This window comes from Pyrgilauda ruficollis, unplaced genomic scaffold (assembly GCF_017590135.1).
Source record: "Pyrgilauda ruficollis isolate IOZ18807 unplaced genomic scaffold, ASM1759013v1 scaffold45, whole genome shotgun sequence".
NCBI classification, from domain to species: domain Eukaryota; kingdom Metazoa; phylum Chordata; class Aves; order Passeriformes; family Passeridae; genus Pyrgilauda; species Pyrgilauda ruficollis.
Genome location: NW_024526044.1, coordinates 4,306,133 through 4,327,688, shown reverse-complemented (window position 1 = coordinate 4,327,688; position 21,556 = coordinate 4,306,133). Strand labels below are relative to the sequence as shown.

General features: G+C 49.1%; 2 protein-coding genes across 2 annotated transcripts; one reads left to right on the top strand and one right to left on the bottom strand.

The window, feature by feature from the left end:
- Positions 1–1,038: 1,038 nt before the first annotated feature.
- On the bottom strand, positions 1,039–11,191 carry LOC121359459 (1,25-dihydroxyvitamin D(3) 24-hydroxylase, mitochondrial). The gene is made up of 12 exons (XM_041478405.1): positions 11,000–11,191; positions 10,701–10,891; positions 10,268–10,361; positions 9,529–9,625; positions 8,312–8,403; positions 6,935–7,046; positions 5,466–5,611; positions 3,839–4,005; positions 3,584–3,662; positions 2,358–2,552; positions 1,234–1,345; positions 1,039–1,055 (listed from the first exon to the last, which is right to left on the bottom strand). The coding sequence occupies exons 1-12, from the start codon at positions 11,189–11,191 to the stop codon at positions 1,039–1,041; spliced, it is 1,494 nt and encodes a 497-aa protein (XP_041334339.1).
- Positions 11,192–18,726: 7,535 nt separating this feature from the next.
- On the top strand, positions 18,727–21,408 carry PFDN4 (prefoldin subunit 4). The gene is made up of 4 exons (XM_041478441.1): positions 18,727–18,865; positions 20,040–20,147; positions 20,591–20,734; positions 20,984–21,408. Exons 1-4 carry the CDS (start codon positions 18,842–18,844, stop codon positions 21,113–21,115), a joined length of 408 nt encoding a protein of 135 aa, XP_041334375.1. The 5' UTR covers positions 18,727–18,841; the 3' UTR covers positions 21,116–21,408.
- Positions 21,409–21,556: the final 148 nt, after the last annotated feature.

The following is a 21,556-nucleotide window of genomic DNA, read 5'->3' as shown; positions in this document are numbered from 1 at the left end:
CTGTTTTAGCCTTTTTCCAGACTCCCAACTCCCTCCTCTGGTAATTTGAGAAGGACTGAGGCAGTTTCCTCTCCCCCTCTGAGCTCCCAGGGCCACCCCAGCCCTGACTGGTCCCAAACTGGAGGCAGCTCTCCCCAAACTGGGCTGCTCAACACCCCCCAGGGCTCCTCGTCCTGCACAGTCCCTCAGCTGCACTAAATCCCTGGATTTCCACAGCTCTAGGAAAGCACTTGGTATTTTCCTCTCCTTTTAAGCACATTTTTCTCAATAAAAGAGTCTGGGAGCTTTTGCTGGTGCTGTTCCTGGCCCAGCAGTTGCTCAAGGGATGTGGTGCAGTTCTTCCCTGGAGCTTTGACTCCCACAGCTGATGTCTCTCTTTCAAGAGGAGGCAGCAGCAGCAGGGCTGTCCTTTATTTTTTGCAACCTGTATTGAGCAAAAAAAGAATCTTTATTGTAGTGATTATGTCAAAGCAAACAGCACTGAACAGACTTCAGTTAAAGGAGTGAATATTCAGATTATATTAGGAGATTTTTTTTTTTCCTGTGGTGTTGGCTGGCAAAAAAATCTCTTCCACAGCACTGAAATGTCCTGGATTTCTAATTGGAGGATTTCATTCTAGATCAGAGATTTGTTTTCTCAATTCAGGTTGTTGCACAAGTAAATTATTTTGTTAGCTCGTTTGTGTAAACTTGTGAGAGAGAAAATTTTACATTCAAAATATTTAAGTTGGAACACTGCATGGCTATTTACAAATAGATCTAAACTCTGCAGTGAGCAGTTCCTTCACTAAGGCATCTTCTATTCAATCTGCAAATTGATGCTCAAGATCAAATGTTTTTTTCCAGTGGAGGAGTTCTAACAAACCCTGGCTGTTCTTTTCTGCAGCAGTGGGTATATGTTGATTTCCCCCTTTTTGAGCTGCATCACACAGAAAATGTGGATATAAAATTGACTCCAGAGCCATGAGCCGTGCGAAAGACAGGACCTTTCCTGATAAAACACTGAGCTGGGACAGCATTAATTTGTTAAAATAGAGATCAGGAGGGCTGTGGCCCTGTGAGAATGAAGAGCAGAGAAGCATCAGCTTTACCCTCCCATTGGCACAGAAATCCCAGCCCAGCTCCCAGCAGAGCCCGCGGTGTGCAGGAACACAAGTTTGTGGTTTTGTGCACAAACAGAGCACAGGTGTGTGTTTTTGTGCCCAAGCAGAGCACAGGTGTGTGGTTCCAGACCTGCTCGTGGCTGGAAGGCGATGGGCAGGGCCCTGCTGGGGATGAGGATCCCCGAGTGCAGCGTCTCCAGCGGCGCCCGGTCCGTGGCCACCACGCGGTACCGGCGGATCAGCTGCAAGGACACATCCTGCCAGTGAATCACCCCTCTGGATGCAGGGCATCCCCCAGCCTGGGAATAACCTGCTCCCACTCCATGACTCAGGAGGCTGAACAGTTGCTTTATTAAGCTATGCTATATTACACTATACTATACTAAAACCATATGATATCATACCAAAGAAAAACCCGTGACCCTTTCGGACAGTCACAGCACAGCTTTGACCTGGTCAATCAAACCTGGCCAATTTGAATTGGCCAGTCAATCCAAACAACCATCACCAGAGTCCATGGCCAATCAATCCAAACTGGCCAGTCAATCCAAACAACCATCACCAGAGTCCAGTTAACAATCCCTCTCATTAAACAATCTCCATAGCACGTTCCGCACGTGCCAAACAACAGGAGCAGCGAGTAGAGACAGGAATTGTTTTCTCTTCTCTCTCTGAGCTGTCTCCCTGCCTTCCCCAGGAAGAATCCTTGGGAAGGTTGTGCCTGCTGCTCTCTGTGGGGCGAGCTGCAGCCACGATCAGCGTGCTGGGCTCTGCCTCTGCTCAGCTGGAGGACAAACCCCCCTGGCACTGTGCTATTTTCTGAAAAATCCCTTCACCAGGATTTCTTCTCCTGGGCAGCTGAGAAGCCTCAGAAAAGAGTGAAAACAGCAATTATCTGGTTGCTTTGGAATGCAGTCTAGAAGTTGTTTACCAACAGGTGCATCTTTGATTGGTTCCATGTAAATTGCTTTTCTTAATGACCAATCACAGCCAGCTGTGTCGGACTCTGAGTCAGTCACAGGTTTTCTTTATCATTCTCGTTAAGCCTTCTGACGTATCCTTTCTATACAGTTTAGTATAGCTCTAGTCTAGCATTATTTTAATATAATATAAAATACAATACAATATAAAATATATAATATAAAATATAGAAGATATAATATATCAGCCTCCTGAGAAGCTAAAATCAGGTTCTCATCCCTCGCCTCCTCCTGGGGACCCTGACCCCCCCAGTTCCCTTGGTGGGGTGCTCACCCAGCAGAGGGCCAGGTGCAGCTGCAGCTCGGCCACGCGGCGCCCCACGCACATCCTCCTGCCGACGCCGAAGGGGACGTGGGAGAAGGGATGGATGGAGCCCTTGTGCAGCCAGCGCTCGGGCCTGAACTCGGGCCAGCCCCTGAAGTAGTCCTCGCTGCAGCCCAGGGCGTGGCTGTTGATCATCAGCACGGTCTGCAGCGAGGCGGGACAGAGAGCCAGGTCACAAAGCCACCCCCAGCTCCCCAGGGAAGCGGCTCCGGGATGGGGAATCATGGCACGTGGCAGATACTTATCATTATCCTGGCTTTTGGCAAATATTGACATGGATTCTGTAAGTGTGAGGTTAAAGTGGCTTTGTTATAAAGATACAGCTTTTATTTCCGTTGTTAATTAAGCTTGGACATAGTAGTGAAATAGCTGATCTAAGTGTGTTTGTGTTAAATTCCTACTTAAATAAAATAACATCCAATGAGCATATGAAGGTACCAACTATCAACTCTCACAGCTGAAAACTGTGTGGACCAAAGCCCAAAACCTAAAAGTAATAAAATAAAAGTAATAAAAATAGCTGAAAAACCACAACCAAAAGAATACTCGTGCTCTGAAAAAGTAAAACCAAACAAGAGCCACACCAAACAGTTCTTAAAATATGTAAGCTAGTTTAAAGAAGAAGTTTACTATGCATGATTGTTTATGAATATGCAACAAACTAATGTCATGGAAATAGTATATAAAAAGTGTTTCCAAAAAACAAGTGTACTCTTAGCTAAGTACCAAGATACACCCAACCACAACAACCTTTACTCTATAGTCCTTGTCTCCTATTGTCCTTTATTAAACTTTTTAAATTTTCACAAGAAAGTGAATGTGTTTTTCACAGCACAGCAGCTTCCTCAGGAGAGGTCATGGAATTCCCAAAAAATCAACTGGAACGTAGAAAAGGTCGTGGTTTCCTCAGAGAATCATGGGAAAATTTGAAAAAAAAAAAAGCTGGAATAGCTCATCAAAATTATTTCAGGCAAATATTTCTGCTTAAGTCCAAGTGCAGTGCAGGCAGTGTGGGTTGTGTTTATGGGAATCCTTGGGGTGAATCCCTCATTCCTTGTCCTGGGGCTGGGACTTTGGCAAAGCCAGTTTGAAACGGAAATACGAGCAACTTCTGTGGTTTGAAGGGCAATTAATAAATTAAAAACCATCCCAATAAACAGAATTAATTGCCTTACCCCTTTGGGCAGCATGTAATTTCCCAGCACCATTTCTGTGTCGATGGTGCGGGTGGTGAAAGGCACTGATGGGGTTAATCTGCAGGGAAAGAGAACAGTGGGTTAAATTCCCAGCAATTTCCCTTCTTTTATCTCTCTATTCTCCCTCCAACAGCAAGATGCACAAAATTCTGTGCGCTGGAAAATTCTCTCTCCCTTGTGCGAAGGAGCTGGTGAAACACTTGGTGATTGTTTTGAAGGATTTGGGGATTTTACCTCATGGATTCTTTCAGACAGGCTTTTAGGTAGGGCATGCTCCTCAGGCTCTCAGCACTCGGGCTCTTCTGAGCAGCCAAAACTCTCTGGATTTCCTGGAAAAGCTTCTGCTGGACGTGTGGATTGCGGGAGAGGTTGTACAGAGCCCACAGCAAACTGTTGGCTGTCTGGAACAAAGCAAAAAGAAAGGTGAAGCCCTCCTTTTGTAGGCACAGAAGGAAGAATTTGTCCAAAATTCAAAGCAACGTTTCTGGCTGGGCACAGCTTTATGGAATTTTGACAGCCTGAAGGGTTATAAGCAGTCCCAACTGTCCTGCAGAATTAAAAATCTGGGGATTTCAGGCAAAAATCCGGGGATTTAGTGTTAAAATCTGGGGATTTCAGGCAAAATTCCATTTGCACTTGGGCCACTGAAGCCACTTCAGGATTAACTCACTTCCAGGTGTGCTGGTGGTCAGGTTGTGGAAGGAAGGGGGGAACTGGGATGATTTGAAACCCTTGGAAAATCAGCTTTATTGTCTCTACCTCAGTGATCTGCAGCTAAGGAGGGAACTGGGGGAAATTAAACCCTTGGCACACCAGTTACTGTCTCCACCTCAATGATCTGCAGCTAAGGAGGCAATTGGGGGAATTTAAACCCCAAGGAGGGAATTGGGGGGTCTGAACCCCAAGGAGGGAACTGGGGGGATTTAAACCCTTGGCACACCAGTTACCATCTCCACCTCAATGATCTGCAGCTAAGGAGGGAATTGGAGGGAATTTAAACCTTAAGGAGGAAATTGGAAGGAATTTAAACCCCAAGGAGGGAATTGGGGTGATCTGAACCCCAAGAAGGGAACTGGGGTGATCTGAACCCCAAGGAGGGAACTGGGGGGATCTGAACTCCAAGGAGGGAACTGGGGGGATGAGAACCCCAAGGAGGGAACTGGGGGGGATGTGAACCCCAAGGAGGGAACTGGGGTGATGTGAACCCCAAGGAGGGAACTGAGGGGGATGTGAACCCCAAGGAGGGAATTTGGGGGGGATTTAAGCCCCAAGGATGGAATTGGGGGGGATTTAAACCCTTGGCACACGGGTTACATCTTCCTGCTGATGATCTGCAGCTAAGGAGGGAATTGGAAGGAATTTAAACCCTAAGGAGGGAACTGGGGGGATGTGAACCCCAAGGAGGGAACTGGGGGGGATGTGAACCCTTGGCACATCAGTTACCATCTCCACACTGGTGATCTGAACGCCAAGGAGGGAACTGGGGGGGATTTAAACCCCAAGGAGTGACCGGGGGGTTTAAACCCTTGGCACATGGGTTACAGTCTCCACGCCGGTGATCTGCAGCTAAGGAGGGAACTGGGGGAATTTAAACCCCAAGGAGGGAATTTGGGGGGGATGTGAACCCCAAGGAGGGAATTTGGGGGGGATGTGAACCCCAAGGAGGGAATTTGGGGGGGATGTGAACCCTTGTCACATCAGTTACCATCTCCATGCCGGCGATCTGCAGCTAAGGAGGGAGTTGGGGTGATCTGAACCCCAAGGAGGGAACTGGGGGGGGATGTAAACCCCAAGGAGGGAATTTGGGGGGGATGTGAACCCCAAGAGGGACCGGGGGGTTTAAACCCTGGCACACGGTTACCGTCTCCACGCCGGCGATCTGCAGCTCCGCGATGGCAGCGTACAGCTCCTTCCTGGACAGCTGTCCCCCCGAGTAGATGTCACACAGAAAATCCCCCTGGGGGCTGGCACAGTGCTTCTGCAGCCGGCTGTCGATGGAGTGCTTGGCTGAGGAGGGCAGGAATGATGGAAAATCACTCAAAACCCCATAGAAACAGCAGCAAAGCCACATTTCTCACACGGGGTTTTAAAGAAGGGCCAAGCTGTGCTCTGTTGGCAAGCAGTGGGTAAATAATGAGGGTATTTATGGTGAATAAAGGATGGCGCTGTCACTTTTCAAAGAAACTCAGTCCCAAAAATCACTTTTCAAGAGGAGGAGCTCTTAGGAATTCTATTCTCTTAAATTAGGGGAGGAAATCAGTGACACGTTGGGGGAAATATTCGGCAAACAGAAACACAAGTGTGTAAAATTTATTACCTGGGGCTTTCAAAGGGGATCAAGGTGTTAAAAAATCAAAGGGATTTAGCACCCAGCACCCCCGAGGGGAAATGTAAACCTTGGATTTACCAGGGGAAGGCACAACGAGATGCCAAATTTTGACATGCTGGGGTTTTTTTTAAATAAAAAGAAACAGGTTTTGCTCGTGAGTATCCCAGGTGTTAAAACCAGTTCCTGTAAGGAATTATTCATTTTAAGTGAAGGTGTCAAACTGGTTTTTCTGAGCAAAACTTGTTTAAAGTGTCTTTTCTAAAGCCCATAAACCAAGAAGCAATAAAATGAGTGAGTGAGGGCTGGCAGGATAAAAAGCCTTGGGACTCAAATACCCAAGGGAAATATCTCAGTGTTACAACCCTCCAAAAGCTCTCTCAGCCTTTAGTTATGCCTCTCACTGTTTAAATCAATGAAAATTTAAAGTATTAAAAATACAAACTCAACTTCACATCTGGAGTTTGAGTAATTTTTAAACTTGGAAGGCCAACTCATTTTAAGTAGTCAGAAATGTTGTCAAAAAGCCAAACTGCACCTTATTATTTAAATTACTTCTGGGTTTAAGATTTACAACTATGTTACAGGTTGTTCAGAAAAGATGTAATGTCTTTTTTTTAGCAAACAGGTTTTTGCTGCATGCACAATTCTTGTTTCTCAAGAAAATGAGTCCTTGAGGAAAGTCCCTTTTCATTTATAACCTTGCCTTTAAAGAGATTATCCATTTTTAATTTCCTTTTAGGACAGATTAAAGTGGTGCCATGGCACTGCTGGCTCCCAGAATCCTGGCATTCCCCTGGGAATTGGATATTGCCCCACAGCCTGGGTGTTAGCCACTAAAAACTGCTCCCACATGGGAATAAATCCCTGTTTTGGTACAGCAAATGTGGTTTAATCCATGCTGAGGGCAGGGATTAACAGCAGCAAGTATGGAAAAAAATCAATTCCAGCAAGGAGAAGACAGAGATAAAGAGAAAGGAGATAATTAGGGGTTAAATAATGACCTGTTTTAAATATATCATCCCATGCTTTGGTGTGAGCTTGCCAGACTTTGGTGTTGAGCCCCTTGTGCAGCTCCACAGGGGTCACCATCATCATCCCGAAAGTGGCCATCATCTGTGGGGGAAAACCTCTCTTTAATCTCTTTTCATCCTTCTCCTTGCAGTCCCTGAGCAACACCAGGCTGGGAAGTAGAGGGAGATTTTCAGGAAGGCAAAATTCTGGTGGAATTTCCATCCTGGACAGAGAGGATGGGTCTCAGTCTACTCAGGGCAGATCCAGGTAAAAATTAGAGGCAGCCAGGAGTGTTCTCAGTAAGGAATGCATCCTGTGGATTTTAGGCACCTGTTGGGAGTGGGACAAGGCATTTTTTGGCAGTGCCTCCCTCTCCCTTGATAACAGATGGGCTAAAAACCAAGGCAGGGCTGGCTGCCTGTGTGTGATGACTGAATGAGGCAGGTTTGGACCCCAGAGCAGCTCTGACCCCATGGCTGAATGAGGCAGGTTTGGACCCAGAACCCAAAGCAGCTCTGACCCCATCACTGATTAAGGCAGGTTTGGACCCAGAACCCAAAGCAGCTCTGACCCCGTGACTGAATGAGGCAGGTTTGGACCCCAAAGCAGCTCTGACCCCGTGGCTGAATGAGGCAGGTTTGGACCCCAGAACCCAAAGCAGCTCTGACCCCAAAGCCAGGGATGTGCAGAACCCCACAGTGCCACCCTGCAGGTGCAGCACAGAGGAGCAGAGTCACCAGCCAAGCTGACAATTCTCCTTCCAGCTGCCCTCAGGGCCACTCAGCACTTCCCCTGTCACACTGATGGTGCAGGCAGGTAGAAGGTGTTGTAAAAAAATCTTATAAAACATGGATTATCTTAGCTACCTCAGCTAAGCTAACAATAGGTTGCAAGTCCCTGTGTGAGAACAGCTTGAGAAAGGAGAGTTCATTAACACAACAATTAATTATTCCTGGAGAGAAAAATAAGTGCACCTGTAATAACCAGGGATCTGTTTCATGAGAATCAGTGAAGAAAATATGTGAACAATTCAAGAGAGATCTGATGGACAAGTGAAATACCTTTTACTAACCAACAGAGTGATTGGCAAGAAAGCTCCTAACCAATTAAAGTTGTACACAAGGTCTGTGAAAACTGTATAAAAATGTGAATTAAAAGGGGCTTTTCCTGCATGGAGAAACTGAGTCCTGTCTTATTACAACACACTGAGGCATTGCATAAAGGAGGCAGAAGTTCAGGATTGGCTGGGCACCTGTTGGGTACAGAAGCCTGAGCTGCTTTTTCCAGCTGACTCCTTTAAATTGCTGCCTCTCATTAACAGCAGGGGTAAAAAAATCACCACAGCCCCAGGAGAGACCCTTCCATACCGTTTTTACAGCCTTGATGAAGTTCAGACTTTCTTCTTCTACGTCCTGCTGCAGGAGGCCAAACCTCTTCCCATACAGCACCAGGCAGATACCTGTTGTTAGGCAATATTATAATTAAATTTATAAACAAAAGGCCGTGTGGGATGCATCATTTATCACCAAGGAATGGCTTGGGTGAGCCTTCTGAAAGTGTTCCTTGATGCAGACCTGGCAGAGCAGCACTGCTAAAACACCTCCTGCTTGTTTGCCCCGACCCCAGCGAGGGTGTCCAGCTTTGGGGCTCTTACAGCAACGTTCCTGCACAAATTAGGAGTGCCACTGATCCCCTCACCAGCAGCAGAACTGCATATTTGGCTCATGTTTGGTGATTTTACTGAAGAAAACGGAGCGGCAGGAGAATGAGGAGCCACCTCCCACAGCATTCCCCACTCCTTCCCACAGCCTGAACCAGCGCAAGCGCGGCAGCATCCCACACTCCACCACTTTCCACCTTTTCCACTTGTCTGCTTTTCCCCTCTTTCTTTTCAAACTGTCACTTCCTATTTCTCCCTTTCCAAAAGGAGCCATCACCACTGACAGTGGAAAAAAAAACCAAAAAAAACCACTTTGAGGAGCTCAGCCCAGAGGCTGCTGAGAGGAGCCAGCCAAGGGCAGCTGGGTCTGGCAGGGCTGCATCAGTCACTGCACTCAACCATCCCTTTTTTTGGGAGTCACTGAGCCACTTTCTGCCCTGTGGCATTCCTGGCACATTCCTCAGTGAGCTCTGAAAGGTTCCTAAGGATGAGGCTCTGTCTTGGTAACTCATTCCAGCCCTTCTCAATCCCAGTGTAAACACTGAAAATGGGATTTTCCAGGCTTTGCCAACACGCTGTTATTGGAATATTTCATTGATCCTGCTGATAGCTAACAAATATCAGATGGACAAAAAAGGCTGTGTGTTATCTGATCCCACTCTAGATGAATGAACCATAACCCCCCATTTTTTTTATTTATAAATCGTTGGAATGTTTGAATTTTTTATAAGCCATGCAGGGAGCTAGGCAGAAATTCATATTTGTGCTGCTGAATTTTGCACTGACAGTCCCTGGCTGTTCTGCAACTCTCTCCATGATATTATAGCTGAGAGTTTGGAAATAATGAGCACATATTTTGTGCTGATCATATTTTAACTGCAATGCCCTGGCAGGTGCACCACGCTCAGGCAAAACCCAACTCACTTTCAAAAGACCATTTGTTGAACTCTGAATAGACATCTTCCATCTGGCCATTGTGGTCACAAATTTCATCTATTCTGTGCATAAAGTCCTCCAGGACCTAAATGGTGGAGAGAAGAGTGAGAAAAGAAGGGAAGAAAATGACATCAACTAATAAAAATCCGGTGTAATTCAGCATTTCAACTGCCTTTTAAGCAGATAACAATCTTGCGTGAGAGGAATCCTTTTGTTCCCTGTTCTTTGAACAAGATTCAACTTCCCCCAGTGTGAACAAGTGTTTGGATTTGACACAGCTCTCGATGAACTGTGCTGCCCTCGATGAACTGTGCTGCCCTCGCAGGGATGCAATCCCTCACTCCGGGGTTTCACAACTGGGGATTAAGGTGTTTATCACAGATGCTCCTCAGCCTCCCTCAGGAGCACAGAGGTTAAGGACAGAGGTGTTCCCTGAGGGGAGGAGCAGAAGAATGAAGGGGTAAAGGCAAAAATTACTGCGTGCAGGAAAAGCAGGGAAAAGCTCTTTACAGGAGCCTCTATCCTTATGGAATAATCCTGTTTTACTGTGGAGACGGTCTCAGACCATGGCAATCAGTTTGTACTTGTTATTCCCTGAATGTTCTGGGTCTGAGCTCGTGGTTTATCACTGTGGAGTAAATAAAGCTGTCCAGATAAACCGGATCTGCTTTAACTCCCCAGGCTTGCAGGGGAGCAGAGAGAGGAAGGATTTCTCGGAGCAGGGTACCTCATTGATGGTCGTGTCCAGTTTCACAACTTCCCGGGGCTTCATCAATTTCTTCTGAAAGGCACTTCTTACCCTCTGCCAGTCCTTCCCCTCCCTGATTGAAACAACGACAGCGAGGTTGGAGAGCGAAAAGAAGAATGAAAACAGAAAAAAAACCCCAAACTCGCACTACTGATGCTCCACCGCACCGGAGGCTCAACAGGGGGATCTCCGGGGGCACCGGCGGCACAGCCGGGGGATCCCCGGGGGCGAGGACGAGCCCCAGCCACGCTCGGGGGGCAGCCCGGGACCCCCGGTCCCCGCGGAGCCGCGCTGGGGGCGGCCGCGCTCCACAGCATCCCCCGGGCACCGGCAGCCCCGCAGCATCGCCCGGGGCACCGGCAGCCCCGCAGCATCCCCCGGGCACCCCCGGGATGCTGCGTGTCCCACTCACAGGATGAGCAGCCCGTAGGCCTCGTCGCGATAGTCGCGATAGGCTTTCCAGGGCTTGATCTCGAGGCGCTGCGGGCAGGCGCTCTCGCGGCGGTACAGAGCCTCCAGCAGGCAGGGCGCCGCGATGTGCACCGAGTCGAAGGCGCCCAGCTTCATGCGGAAAATCTTCCCGAACCTGCGGTGGTACTGAGCCTGGGGAGCAGCGAAAAACGCGCCGTGAGTGCGGGGCGCTCCCCGGCGCGGCATCCTCATCCCATCCCCATCACCATCCTCATCCTCATCCCATCCCCGCCGCCTCACCAGGGTCTCGTGCTGCCTCTTGAGCCCCCCCTTCCAGAGCACGTCGGGCAGGCTGCCCATCAGCGGCCAGCTGGGCGGCCCGGGCAGCGTCTCCGCCGGCCGCAGAGCGCTCAGCGAGGACGCGGCGCGGCCGCAGGTGCGGGCGGGGAGCCGCCGGCGGAGGAGGAGGAGGAGGATGCTGCAGCCTGCCATGGCCGCGGTGCCGGCCCCCGGGCGCAAATAGGTGCATTTATAGCAGCCCGAGGTGCTGGACTTTCATCCGCGCCAATGGGAGCCCTGGGTGGGGTGAGGTGGGGCGGCTGCCCCGGCCCTGCCCGCCGAGCCCGCGGGGCAGGCGGGTCATGAAAGGGTTCAGGCGGGGCAGGGAAGGCACCGTGCCAGCGCCTCCGCCTGCTGGGATCCGGGGATGAGCGGGTGGGACCCGCTGGGAGCGCGGGGATGAGTGGATGGGACCCGCTGGGATCCGGGGATGAGCGGGTGGGACCCGCCGGGATCCGGGAATGAGCGGGTGGGACCCACTGGGGTCTGGGAATGAGCGGATCGGACCCATTGGGATCCAGGGATGGGCGGATCGGAGCCATTGGGATCCGGGGATGAGCGGGTGGGACCCATTGGGATCCGGGGATGAGCGGGTGGGACCCACTGGGGTCTGGGAATGAGCGGGTGGGACCCGCGGGGATCCGGGGATGGGCGGATCGGAGCCATTGGGGTCTGGGAATGAGCGGATCGGACCCGCGGGGATCCGGGGATGGGCGGATCGGAGCCATTGGGGTCTGGGAATGAGCGGGTGGGACCCGCCGGGATGCGGGGATGAGTGGGTCGGACCCATTGGAGTCTGGGAATGAGCGGATCGGACCCGCGGGGATCCGGGGATGCGGGAATCGGTCCCCGGGGACGCAGCAGTGGCCACGCCGCGGGCAGCCGCTCCGCTCCTTGCCTTTCGTTCGTGCGAGCGGTCTCGTAGCTCTCTCGTTCTTTTTTTTTCTTTCTTTTGTTTCTTTTTTTTAATGCGTGTTTTAGAGTCCGAGCACCCGCGTGAGCACGGAGGGCTGTGGTGTTCGTCCTGCGGAGCGCAGAGTAGTTCAGTTTTCCCGGAGCATTTGCACTTTAAAAAGACGGAATAAGAAAGTGCAGGGAGCTGAGGAACAAGAAGTTGTGGGGTGTGAACTGCCCTTACCCTCTCTGGTTGAGTAACCAGAAAAGATCATGTGGGCATCACCGGGGAAGGCAAAATTCCCTTCACTGTGAGTGTTGTTAGCCATTAAATCCTGACAAAAATGAGTGAATCCCACCCAGTCTTTTAATCAGAAACTGCATTGAAAAGCTTGAAAAGTTGGCTGAGAGGAGGAAGAACAGGTAAAGGAGGGAGAGAAGAGAAGAGAAGAGAAGAGAAGAGAAGAGAAGAGAAGAGAAGAGAAGAGAAGAGAAGAGAAGAGAAGAGAAGAGAAGAGAAGAGAAGAGAAGAGAAAAGTTGGATCCTGCTGCAAGACAGAGCTACCTGTAATCCAGAGGATTTCCAGGAAAGACAGCTTGGCTACAATGGGGATTTGATTTTCTTGCACCCCACACTACCTTTTCCCTTCTTTCCCAAGTACCTTTTGTAACTTGGCTCTAATCCCCTTCATGTGAGGGGGTGGCAGAAGCAGAGTGTGCAGACACTCTGGGTGTGTTGGACAGAGCATGATCAGAAGATGGATTTGACACAAAAAGGCACACATCTCAAAGTCAAATTAATAACAATGCAAAGACCAAGGCAGCAGTGATCAGCAGAGAGAAAATGTACCACAGAAAAGAAAATACATTGCAGAATTTTTCTGGGAGTTCTGTACATCCTTCCCAGGTGATTTCCTGCAATGGGATCATCCTTTGTGGGCCACAGGGTCAGAGCACTTCCCAGTCAGGCTTTAAAGTTAAAGTTGGTTCAAAGGTTTGTATTTTTTGTGGGGGGACACCACAATCCCATTCTGTGATTTGTTTGCTTTGAAGCAGTGCTACTGAAACATATCTCCCTGTCCTTGTAGGCAGATCAGGCTCCATTCAGTGATGAGTTCTGAGAAACCAGACAAGAAGAGACAATTTGTGCACTCTGCCTATTTAAAGAATGAGAATGAACTCATTTGAAGGGTCACAGCTTCGTGCCTGTGAAACCATGTCTTTGAAGAGTCTGGAACAGGCAAGTCAAGACTAAACTGGGCACAGGTCAATTTTTCCATGTTCTTCACAGCTACGGGGAGGAAACCACCCTGTTAATGTGAAATCCTCTCTCTCTGAGGCTCTTTTTGAATGACAGAATGGAAAGGCTTGTGTTTCACTCCTGTGGCTGTAAGTCCCTGGCAGGGAAGTTGGTGTGCTGGGAGCTGGGACAGAAAGTGATTCCTCAGTTCCTGCTCAAGTGCAAGTCCAAGGGTGCTTGCAGCCTCCCCTTCTTCCCTCCTTTTTAAGAGATCTCAAACCCAAGCTTTAATTTTCAGTTAACCTATCAAGGGTTATGTCTCAGGTTTTGGCTTTTCTATTTTTCAGGTTCTGTGCTGCTTTAGTGTGTGGGTCTGGGTTCATATTATGGGATGGTGAGCTCTGTGCACAGAGCAGGGAGACAAAACAATTCCTGCTCCAGCTGGGCACCAAGGACAAATGATCCAAATCTCAGCCCAGGAGCACAAACCCCGTGGGCTGGAGAGAGAAAAACAAGCAGGATGGGAGTGCAGGGGCTGAGCTGGAATTGGACACTGAACTGCAATGTGCACATGGAGCAGAGCTGATCCCAGGGAGAGACCCCGTGACCATCGTGCATTTTGGGACCATTTGGGTTCATCTTGGGTTCATTGTGGGACCATTTGGGGTCATCTTGGGTTCATTTTGGGCCCATTTGGGTTCATCTTGGGTTCATTTTGGGACCATTTGGGTTCATCTTGGGTTCATTTTGGGACCATTTGGGTTCATCTTGGGTGCAGCCCTGGCTGGGCGCTTGTGCTGCCCAAGGTGGATCCATGGAGGAGATCCTTTTAATCAATCCCTTCTTTATTCTGTAGCTCTGTCCAGCCTCTGCTCTAGGGCAGCCTGCACAAGGCATCAGTTCCAAGACAAAAGCTGGAAAAGTGTTTCTGAGCTGAATTTTTGGTGTTTTCCCCCACTGAGGCACCTGAACTGTGAAGGTGTCACCACCATCCCACAGGTGTCCATCCACAAGACTTCCCAATATTTTCCAATATAACAGCAAAAGGCAGCTGGGAGTGGAAAATTAAAAACTCTCTTCACTTCTCCACTATGGCAAGGAGGATTTTTGGGTCAAAGACCAGGAAATAGCAGAAGATCAAAACTGAAGAGCTGATTTTTCTGTGCTTCTCTTTTGCTCTTGGTTTGATTTCTGCTCTCTTGGATGTCAGGAGAGAATATTCCTTGAAGAACCATGTGCCAGTGGGATGCTTCTGTGGAAGATCTGCTGTGCAGGTACACACAGCTGGCTCAGAGTTTTCCACCACTAAATATTTAATTAGTCCAAATTTTAGAGGTGCCTTCTGAGCTGATTCAATTTCTGGTCCTAATTTTTTGGAAATAATTGTAACATATTTGAATAAACATTGGAAATCCCATCAAACTCAGAGCTCCTGCCCTGGATTTAAGGGACTGAGGTGTGCTTGGGAAGCTCATTAAAAACAACTTCTGAACTTCCAGATCAAAACCTTGGAGCTCATGGAAAGTGACCTGAGTGTTTTTCATGTAGTTCACTTCAAATACATCAAATATCACCAAAATAACTCCTCAGTGGGGAACAGCTTTATGTTGGGAGTGGATTTTCACTCTTAATGCCTGTAACTCCTGGAGGTTTGCTCTGTGACATATTGCACAATTCCTGTCTCCTGGCCTCTGCTCTTTCTCCTGCTTGGGAAAAGATTTTTGCTAATTTGGCCTTAAAATTTTTGTGAAATCTCTGAATTTTCTAAATTAATACAACGTGTTGAAGTGCCACAGGAGGAGATTAACAGGGAGAGTGTCACAGGAAGGTATTTCACAATGTGGGGAAGGCAAATGGATTGCAACTCGCAAGCTCTGCTTGTTATTGCAGGGTTTGCTCATGTTTGTTTACACACCTTTAATTCCATGTTAATTCCTTCAATTCTCTTTCCAGCTGAGGATATTTGAGTCTTGTAAATATTGTTGGGAAAGTACAGTAATTCCCGTTCTCCAGAAGAGAAACTGAAATGGCTTTGAAAACTGAGATCTCCAAGTTATCCATGTTCACCATGAAATGAAAGCAAAAAGAAACCTTTATTCTATTTTCACTCAAATACTGGCTTTTAACACCAAACTCCTCTTCTTATCTCACCTTCTGGATGATTACTCTTCTCCGAGATGACAGCAGCAGTGGATGAAAACTCAAATTCCAGCAGCCCAGGAATCCTGCAGCTGGCCATGCCCTGCGTGGAGATACCCACCTCAGCCATAAACATTGCCACACTCTGAGGGAGCCTCTAAATCAGTGGTTCAAGAAAATGAAAAGGTTTCTTGACTTAAACCAAGCAAAGTTTGGTTAAAAAAAAATAAAAACTGGACCATATTTTTGGTGAAGAAACATTTATTATCTGCTTTAGATGGGCAAGCAATGCTCCACACGCTGCATCCTCTAGAGAGGAGCTTGCCTGGGATAATCAGGGAGAAAATGGTGAGAGCAGAGCAAGAAATCGAGCCCCAGGACAAGATGCCCTGACAGTCAGCTTGGAATTTCTCAGGACTTGTCAGGTTTTGCATTTTTTTTCTGGAAATTAGAGTCACTTGCTGGGGTGTTACAGTTTCTTGTCTCTTTTAGCAATATTGCCCTGCCTGAGCAGGGAGGGGAGGTGAAGGGTTTGTGCAACAGTCCATTCAGTCCAGGCTGAATATTTCTCTTTGAACAGGAGGCTGGAAGCTTTTGTATTTATTTATTTTTAAAAGAAGAAGTATTTAGGGATCCCTGGAAGCATCCCAGACCAGCTTTGAAGGGTTAGTAGGGGTTGTCCCTGAACCTAATGAAATTTAATAACAAATATTGAATAGGTGTGAATGTAGAGGAGGCTGGAATGGTGAAATGGTGAGGTTGCTTTTGACTAACACGAGGTATTTTGAAAGAATGAGGGTAGAAAGGTGAGAAAGTCTGCCTTCCTTCCCTCAGATTGCAAAATAATGAAAAGATCCTCACTGGGGGATTTGCCATATAAATAATTAGGAGCTGTCTCATTAAGGTCTTTTTTGGGAAAGATGAACACCCTTAGAAAAGGATTTTTTTCTTTACCCTCCATTCCCCCTGCAATGCTGGTACAAGAAGGGCAGGCACAAGGACTGCACTCCACAATAAATCCCAAATATTGGGAATGTCAGAGCACTGCCACCTCCTTTACTGTGCTGGCACAACTGAAACAGGACAAATTTGTGTGGCTTTTGCTCCAAGTGATCCCCTTCATCCACCTCAAAGTTCAAAGTGAACCACTTCATCCCCATTCCCAGCGCACCTGGAATTCACAAACCGTGTTGGTGTGTGGGGGTTCCACGATCACCAAGGCTGAGGAAGGTCTGTGGAGCTTCAGGGAAAGGGGAGAAGAGTTTGGGAACTCCAAAAATCTGGCAGCAGAAGCATGGGAACGCTCTTCCCCACCGAGCTGGGCTGCAGAGGGCTCCAGCAAGGCAGGAGAAAATTGCAAATAACCCAAGAGGAGCCGTGAGATGAGGGCAGGGCGTGGAAGGGATCCCAGCAAGGGGAAGCCAAACAGCACAGGGAGCAGAGCAAGAAGGAGCAAGTCCTTTATGCAACTGGGAGAGGAGCGAGGGCACTGGGTTCAGCGGGTTCCTCTCACTCCTCGCGGGCTGGCTGCACTCGTGAGCTGTTTTCACTTTTATTTACATAAGAGAGGTCTGCAGTGAGTTACTCTTGGCGAGGCTCACCCCACAGAGCTTGCCCGAGCGTGTGGGTGAAAAGAGATTGCTTTTCAAAGCCTTGGAGTCATCGGATTCTTGTGAAATCCACTCCTTTTCTCTTGAGGGAAATTGCTCTGGCTGCGTGTGCTGCGCAGAGAGTGCAGCCAGGGAAATAACCAGGGCTCAGCTGTGTCCTTTCCTAGCAGGATCCTTCGGGAAGAGCACGAGCATGGCCAGAGGGATGAGAGTTTGCTTTCTGAGGAAAAGAGAGGCTTAGAGCTGGGATTATGTTTTTATAGAAGTTAATAATAATGTGGTTCTCTGGGGAGAAATTTGGTGATGCACTTCTTCCCTCAGTGGGAAACAAGGCACTGTGATGATGGTGATGCACCAAAATAAAATGTAACATCAGCCTGAGGGCCACCCAAAATATCTTTTATTATTCTGTCTTTCCTACTGGTTTGGAACAGGAGTTTTGAAATGAGCAGCCTCGAACTGAAAAAAAAAACCCCAACCAAACAAAAATCATTTTATTTCAGGCAATATTATAGAAATAAGTATCCTGTCCCATCCCATCCCTTTATCCCATCCCATCCTGTCATTACATCCCCTTATCCCATCCCACCCTGTTATTACATCCCGTTATCCCATTCCATTAGCCCATCCCATTATCCCATCCCACACCATGGATTCCATCCCATTATCCCATCCCATGGATCCCATCCCATCCCATGGATCCCATCCCATCCCATGGATCCCATCCCATTCTAACATCCCATCCCATCATCCCATCTCAACCCAATATCCCAATATCCCATTATCCCACCCCATGGATCCCAATATCCCAATATCCCACCCTATGGATCCCAATATCCCAATATCACACTATCCCATTATCCCAATATTGTATCCCATGGATCCCAATATCCCAATATCCCATTATCCCAATATCCCATCCCATGCATCCCACTATCCCACTATCCCAATATCCCATTATCCCATTATCCCACTATCCCACTATCTCATGGGTCCCACAATCCCACTATCCCAATATCCCACTATCCCATTATCTCATGGATCCTACAATCCCACTATCCCATTATCCCATCCCACTATCCCATTATCCCACTATCCCTCTATCCCACTCCCCCACTCCCCCACTATCCCATTATCCCTCTATCCCACTCTCCCACTCTCCCATCCCACGGATCCCGTCCATTCCCGTCTCAGGGCGCCCCCTGGCGGACCAGCTCCCCGAAGCCGCTCCCCACTATCCCAATATCCCATTATCCCATTATCCCATTATCCCACTATCCCATTATCCCATTATCCCACTATCCCACTATCTCATGGGTCCCACAATCCCACTATCCCAATATCCCACTATCCCATTATCTCATGGATCCTACAATCCCACTATCCCATTATCCCATCCCACTATCCCATTATCCCACTATCCCTCTATCCCACTCCCCCACTACCCCTCTATCCCACTATCCCTCTATCCCACTCCCCCACTACCCCTCTATCCCACTATCCCTCTATCCCACTCCCCCACTCTCCCACTATCCCACTACCCCTCTATCCCACTCCCCCACTCCCCCACTATCCCATTATCCCTCTATCCCACTCTCCCACTCTCCCATCCCACGGATCCCGTCCATTCCCGTCTCAGGGCTCCCCCTGGCGGACCAGCGCCGCGAAGCCGCTCCCGCCCCTCCCATCGGGCCGTACCAAGTGCCGTGGGGGTGCCTTCACAGTCATTCCGTTCCCCGAGGCCGCTCGGGACATCCCGACGCGCTGCGAGCGGTGCGAATAGAGATAATCCCCGATTTTCACAGGGTCCCGACCGTTTTCTGGAGTTTTCCCTCCTCTTTTTTCTTTTCCCATGCCCGCTGGTCCTCCTCTGCGCGGAGGGCGGATGGTTCAGCCCCTCATGGATGGTTCAGCGCCAACATGGCCGCCACCATGAAGAAGGCGGTGAGTGGGGAGCGGGCCGGGGGCGATTCGGTCTTTTGGAGCAGGATTTGGTCCCTTCCGGGAGGAGTTCGATCCCTCCCCGATCCTCCGCTGCCCCCCGCGCCGCTGTGTCCCGCTACCTCCCGCAGCCCCGGACGCGGCCGGGTCAAGCCCTGCCCGGCCCGGCGCGGCCGCCGCTGGGGAGCTGAGGGCGCTGGGATCGGGCTCTGGGATCGGGCTGTGGCACCGGGCTCTGGGATCGGGCTGTGGCACCGGGCTCTGGGATCGGGCTGTGGCACCGGGCTCTGGGATCGGGCTGTGGCACCGGGCTCTGGGATCGGGCTGTGGCACCGGGCTCTGGGATCGGGCTGTGGCACCGGGCTCTGGGATCGGGCTGTGGCACCGGGCTCTGGGATCGGGCTGTGGCACCGGGCTCTGGGATCGGGCTGTGGCACCGGGCTCTGGGATCGGGCTGTGGCACCGGGCTCTGGGATCGGGCTGTGGCACCGGGCTCTGGCACTGCGCTTGTCCCGCGGGGTCGGTGGCGTTGTGAAGCCTCTGCTGGTAAACAACAAGGGCAGGGGCACGGTGGATGTGAGGAGAAATTTATTCTCTGGGAGGGTGGTTAATTATGGAGTCGTCATCATCATGGGTTGGAAAAGAGCTTAAAATTCATCTCGTTCCATCATCCCACCCCTGCCATGGCAGGGACACCTCCCACTGTCCCAGGCTGCTCCAGCCCTGTCCAGCCTGGCCTTGGGCACTGCCAGGGATCCTGGGCAGCCACAGCTGCTCTGGGCACCTGTGCCAGGGAACAATTCCTGCCCAATATCCCATCCAACCCTCCTCTCTGTCAGTTCGAAGCCATTCTGCTTTGCCAGTCACTAACTGCTCCTGTTCATCTCTGACATCTCCTCGTCTCTCTGCAGAGCAGAGCAGGGTGTCCAGTTCAGCCATCAGCACCAAGGAAACCTTTCCTTTAGGATTCTGCGGTTGGCCAGAGTTTTAATTGGATGTACCCAGCTAAATGTGGGTATTTCTGGTGTCCTCAAAGAGGCACTTGGAGCAGCCAGGTGCATAAGCAGAGTGTAGTGGCTCTCAGATTATTTTCCATCACTTTGTAGGAGTATCCTTGCAGGGAGACTCAAGGTAATGTAAGAACTGAAATCATCATTTTGACCTCTCCTCCTCGCAGGCTGCAGAAGATGTCAATGTCACCTTTGAAGATCAACAGAAAATTAACAAGTTTGCAAGAAACACCAGCAGGATCACAGAGCTGAAAGAAGAAATAGAAGTGAAAAAGGTATATTTGCTTCAGATCTCATGAGCTTTTCATTGGATTTTCAGCTGGAACATAGGAAATTAGCAGCAGTGAGTTACTGTGAGTTTATGTAATGCTCGGGTTCTGATATGAGGTTTCTGATACTTTGGAAGTAGAAAATGGTAAAATATCAGATTAATTAATAAGTGTCACTAATATCAGACATTAGTGACATTTAAGCCTGCTGTATTGCCCTTGCCTGGACAGTTAATTATTGTGTTAATGACAGATAATGAGTGCTGACTGGGAGTTTCTGCTGGATTGAGTTGCTGAATTCCAGCTGTGAACCTGATCTCTGGGGTGTGCCGGTGCTGGGTGGGATTTGTTCCCAAAATCCAGCCTCTCTGGGCTCCTTATCCTGCTGTGGCCGTGTGTCCCAAGGCAGGCTGTGCCCAGGGAGCCTCTTTCTGTGTCCTGGCCCACAGAAGCAGCTGCAGAACCTGGAGGATGCCTGTGATGACATCATGCTGCTGGATGATGCTGACTCCCACCTGATTCCCTACCAGATTGGGGATGTCTTCATCAGTCACTCCCTGGAGGAGACTCAGGAGATGCTTGAGGAGGCCAAGGTTGGTCTGGAGCTGCTGGGCTGTGCTGGGCACTGGGCTGGGGTCTGTGCATCCTCTGGAGCTCTCACAGGCTGGAATCTCTGCTGGATTTGGGATCTGAGTCGCTCCCAAGGCACTCCAGCAATAAATCCTGCAGCCAGACCTGGGGATGAGTTGGAAAAGAGGCACCTCTCTGTTGGTTCTGTGTGCTGACAAACCTGGCTCAGTTTGTTGTGCAGAACTGATGTTTATTTCTTTTTTCTTTTCCAGAGGAGTTTACAAGAGGAAATTGAAGCGCTGGAGTCCCGAGTGGAGTCCATCCAGAGCGTGTTGTCTGACCTCAAAGTTCAGCTCTATGCAAAGTTTGGAAATAACATCAATCTGGAGGCTGAGGACAGTTAAAGCTTTTCCAAACACAACACCCAACTTTTCCTTAGGTTATTAAATGTTTTGATAACATTACTGCAATTATATTTGAGAACAGAAAATCCATCCCTTTCTTTTTGTTGGTTTGGTTTTTTTTGGGTTTTTTTACTTCCCTGTAATGTTCTTTATATTTAATAAGAACTTTCTTATTTTGGTTGTTGCAGTTATTTATTTATTCAGGAAAACACTGACTTCACATTGCTGGTAAAGCATCAAGATTGGAATATCTGCATTGTTTATTAAGGCAATAAAGCCAGGCATGTATTGGACTTCCCTGGGTTTTGTTTTCCACTCGTGAAAAGGTTTAAAACAAATGGAAGGAGGGAATTTTGGAGTGGCTGTTGGATAAAAGCTGTGTGATACAGGGGACCAGAGGGAGTGATGCTCTTGAGGTGTTTCTGAGAGCCCTCCTGGAGC

Coding starts and splice junctions, on each gene's coding strand:
- PFDN4 (XM_041478441.1), top strand. CDS start 18,842: ATGGCCGCCACCATGAAGAAGGCG. Junction 18,866..20,039: donor CCGCCACCATGAAGAAGGCG/GTGAGTGGGGAG, acceptor TCCTCCTCGCAG/GCTGCAGAAGATGTCAATGT. Junction 20,148..20,590: donor AAGAAATAGAAGTGAAAAAG/GTATATTTGCTT, acceptor CCTGGCCCACAG/AAGCAGCTGCAGAACCTGGA.
- LOC121359459 (XM_041478405.1), bottom strand. CDS start 11,191: ATGGCAGGCTGCAGCATCCTCCTCCTCCTCCTCCGCCGGCGGCTCCCC. Junction 9,626..10,267: donor TGGACACGACCATCAATGAG/GTACCCTGCTCC, acceptor TCCACCATTTAG/GTCCTGGAGGACTTTATGCA. Junction 7,047..8,311: donor TCATCAAGGCTGTAAAAACG/GTATGGAAGGGT, acceptor TTTCCCCCACAG/ATGATGGCCACTTTCGGGAT.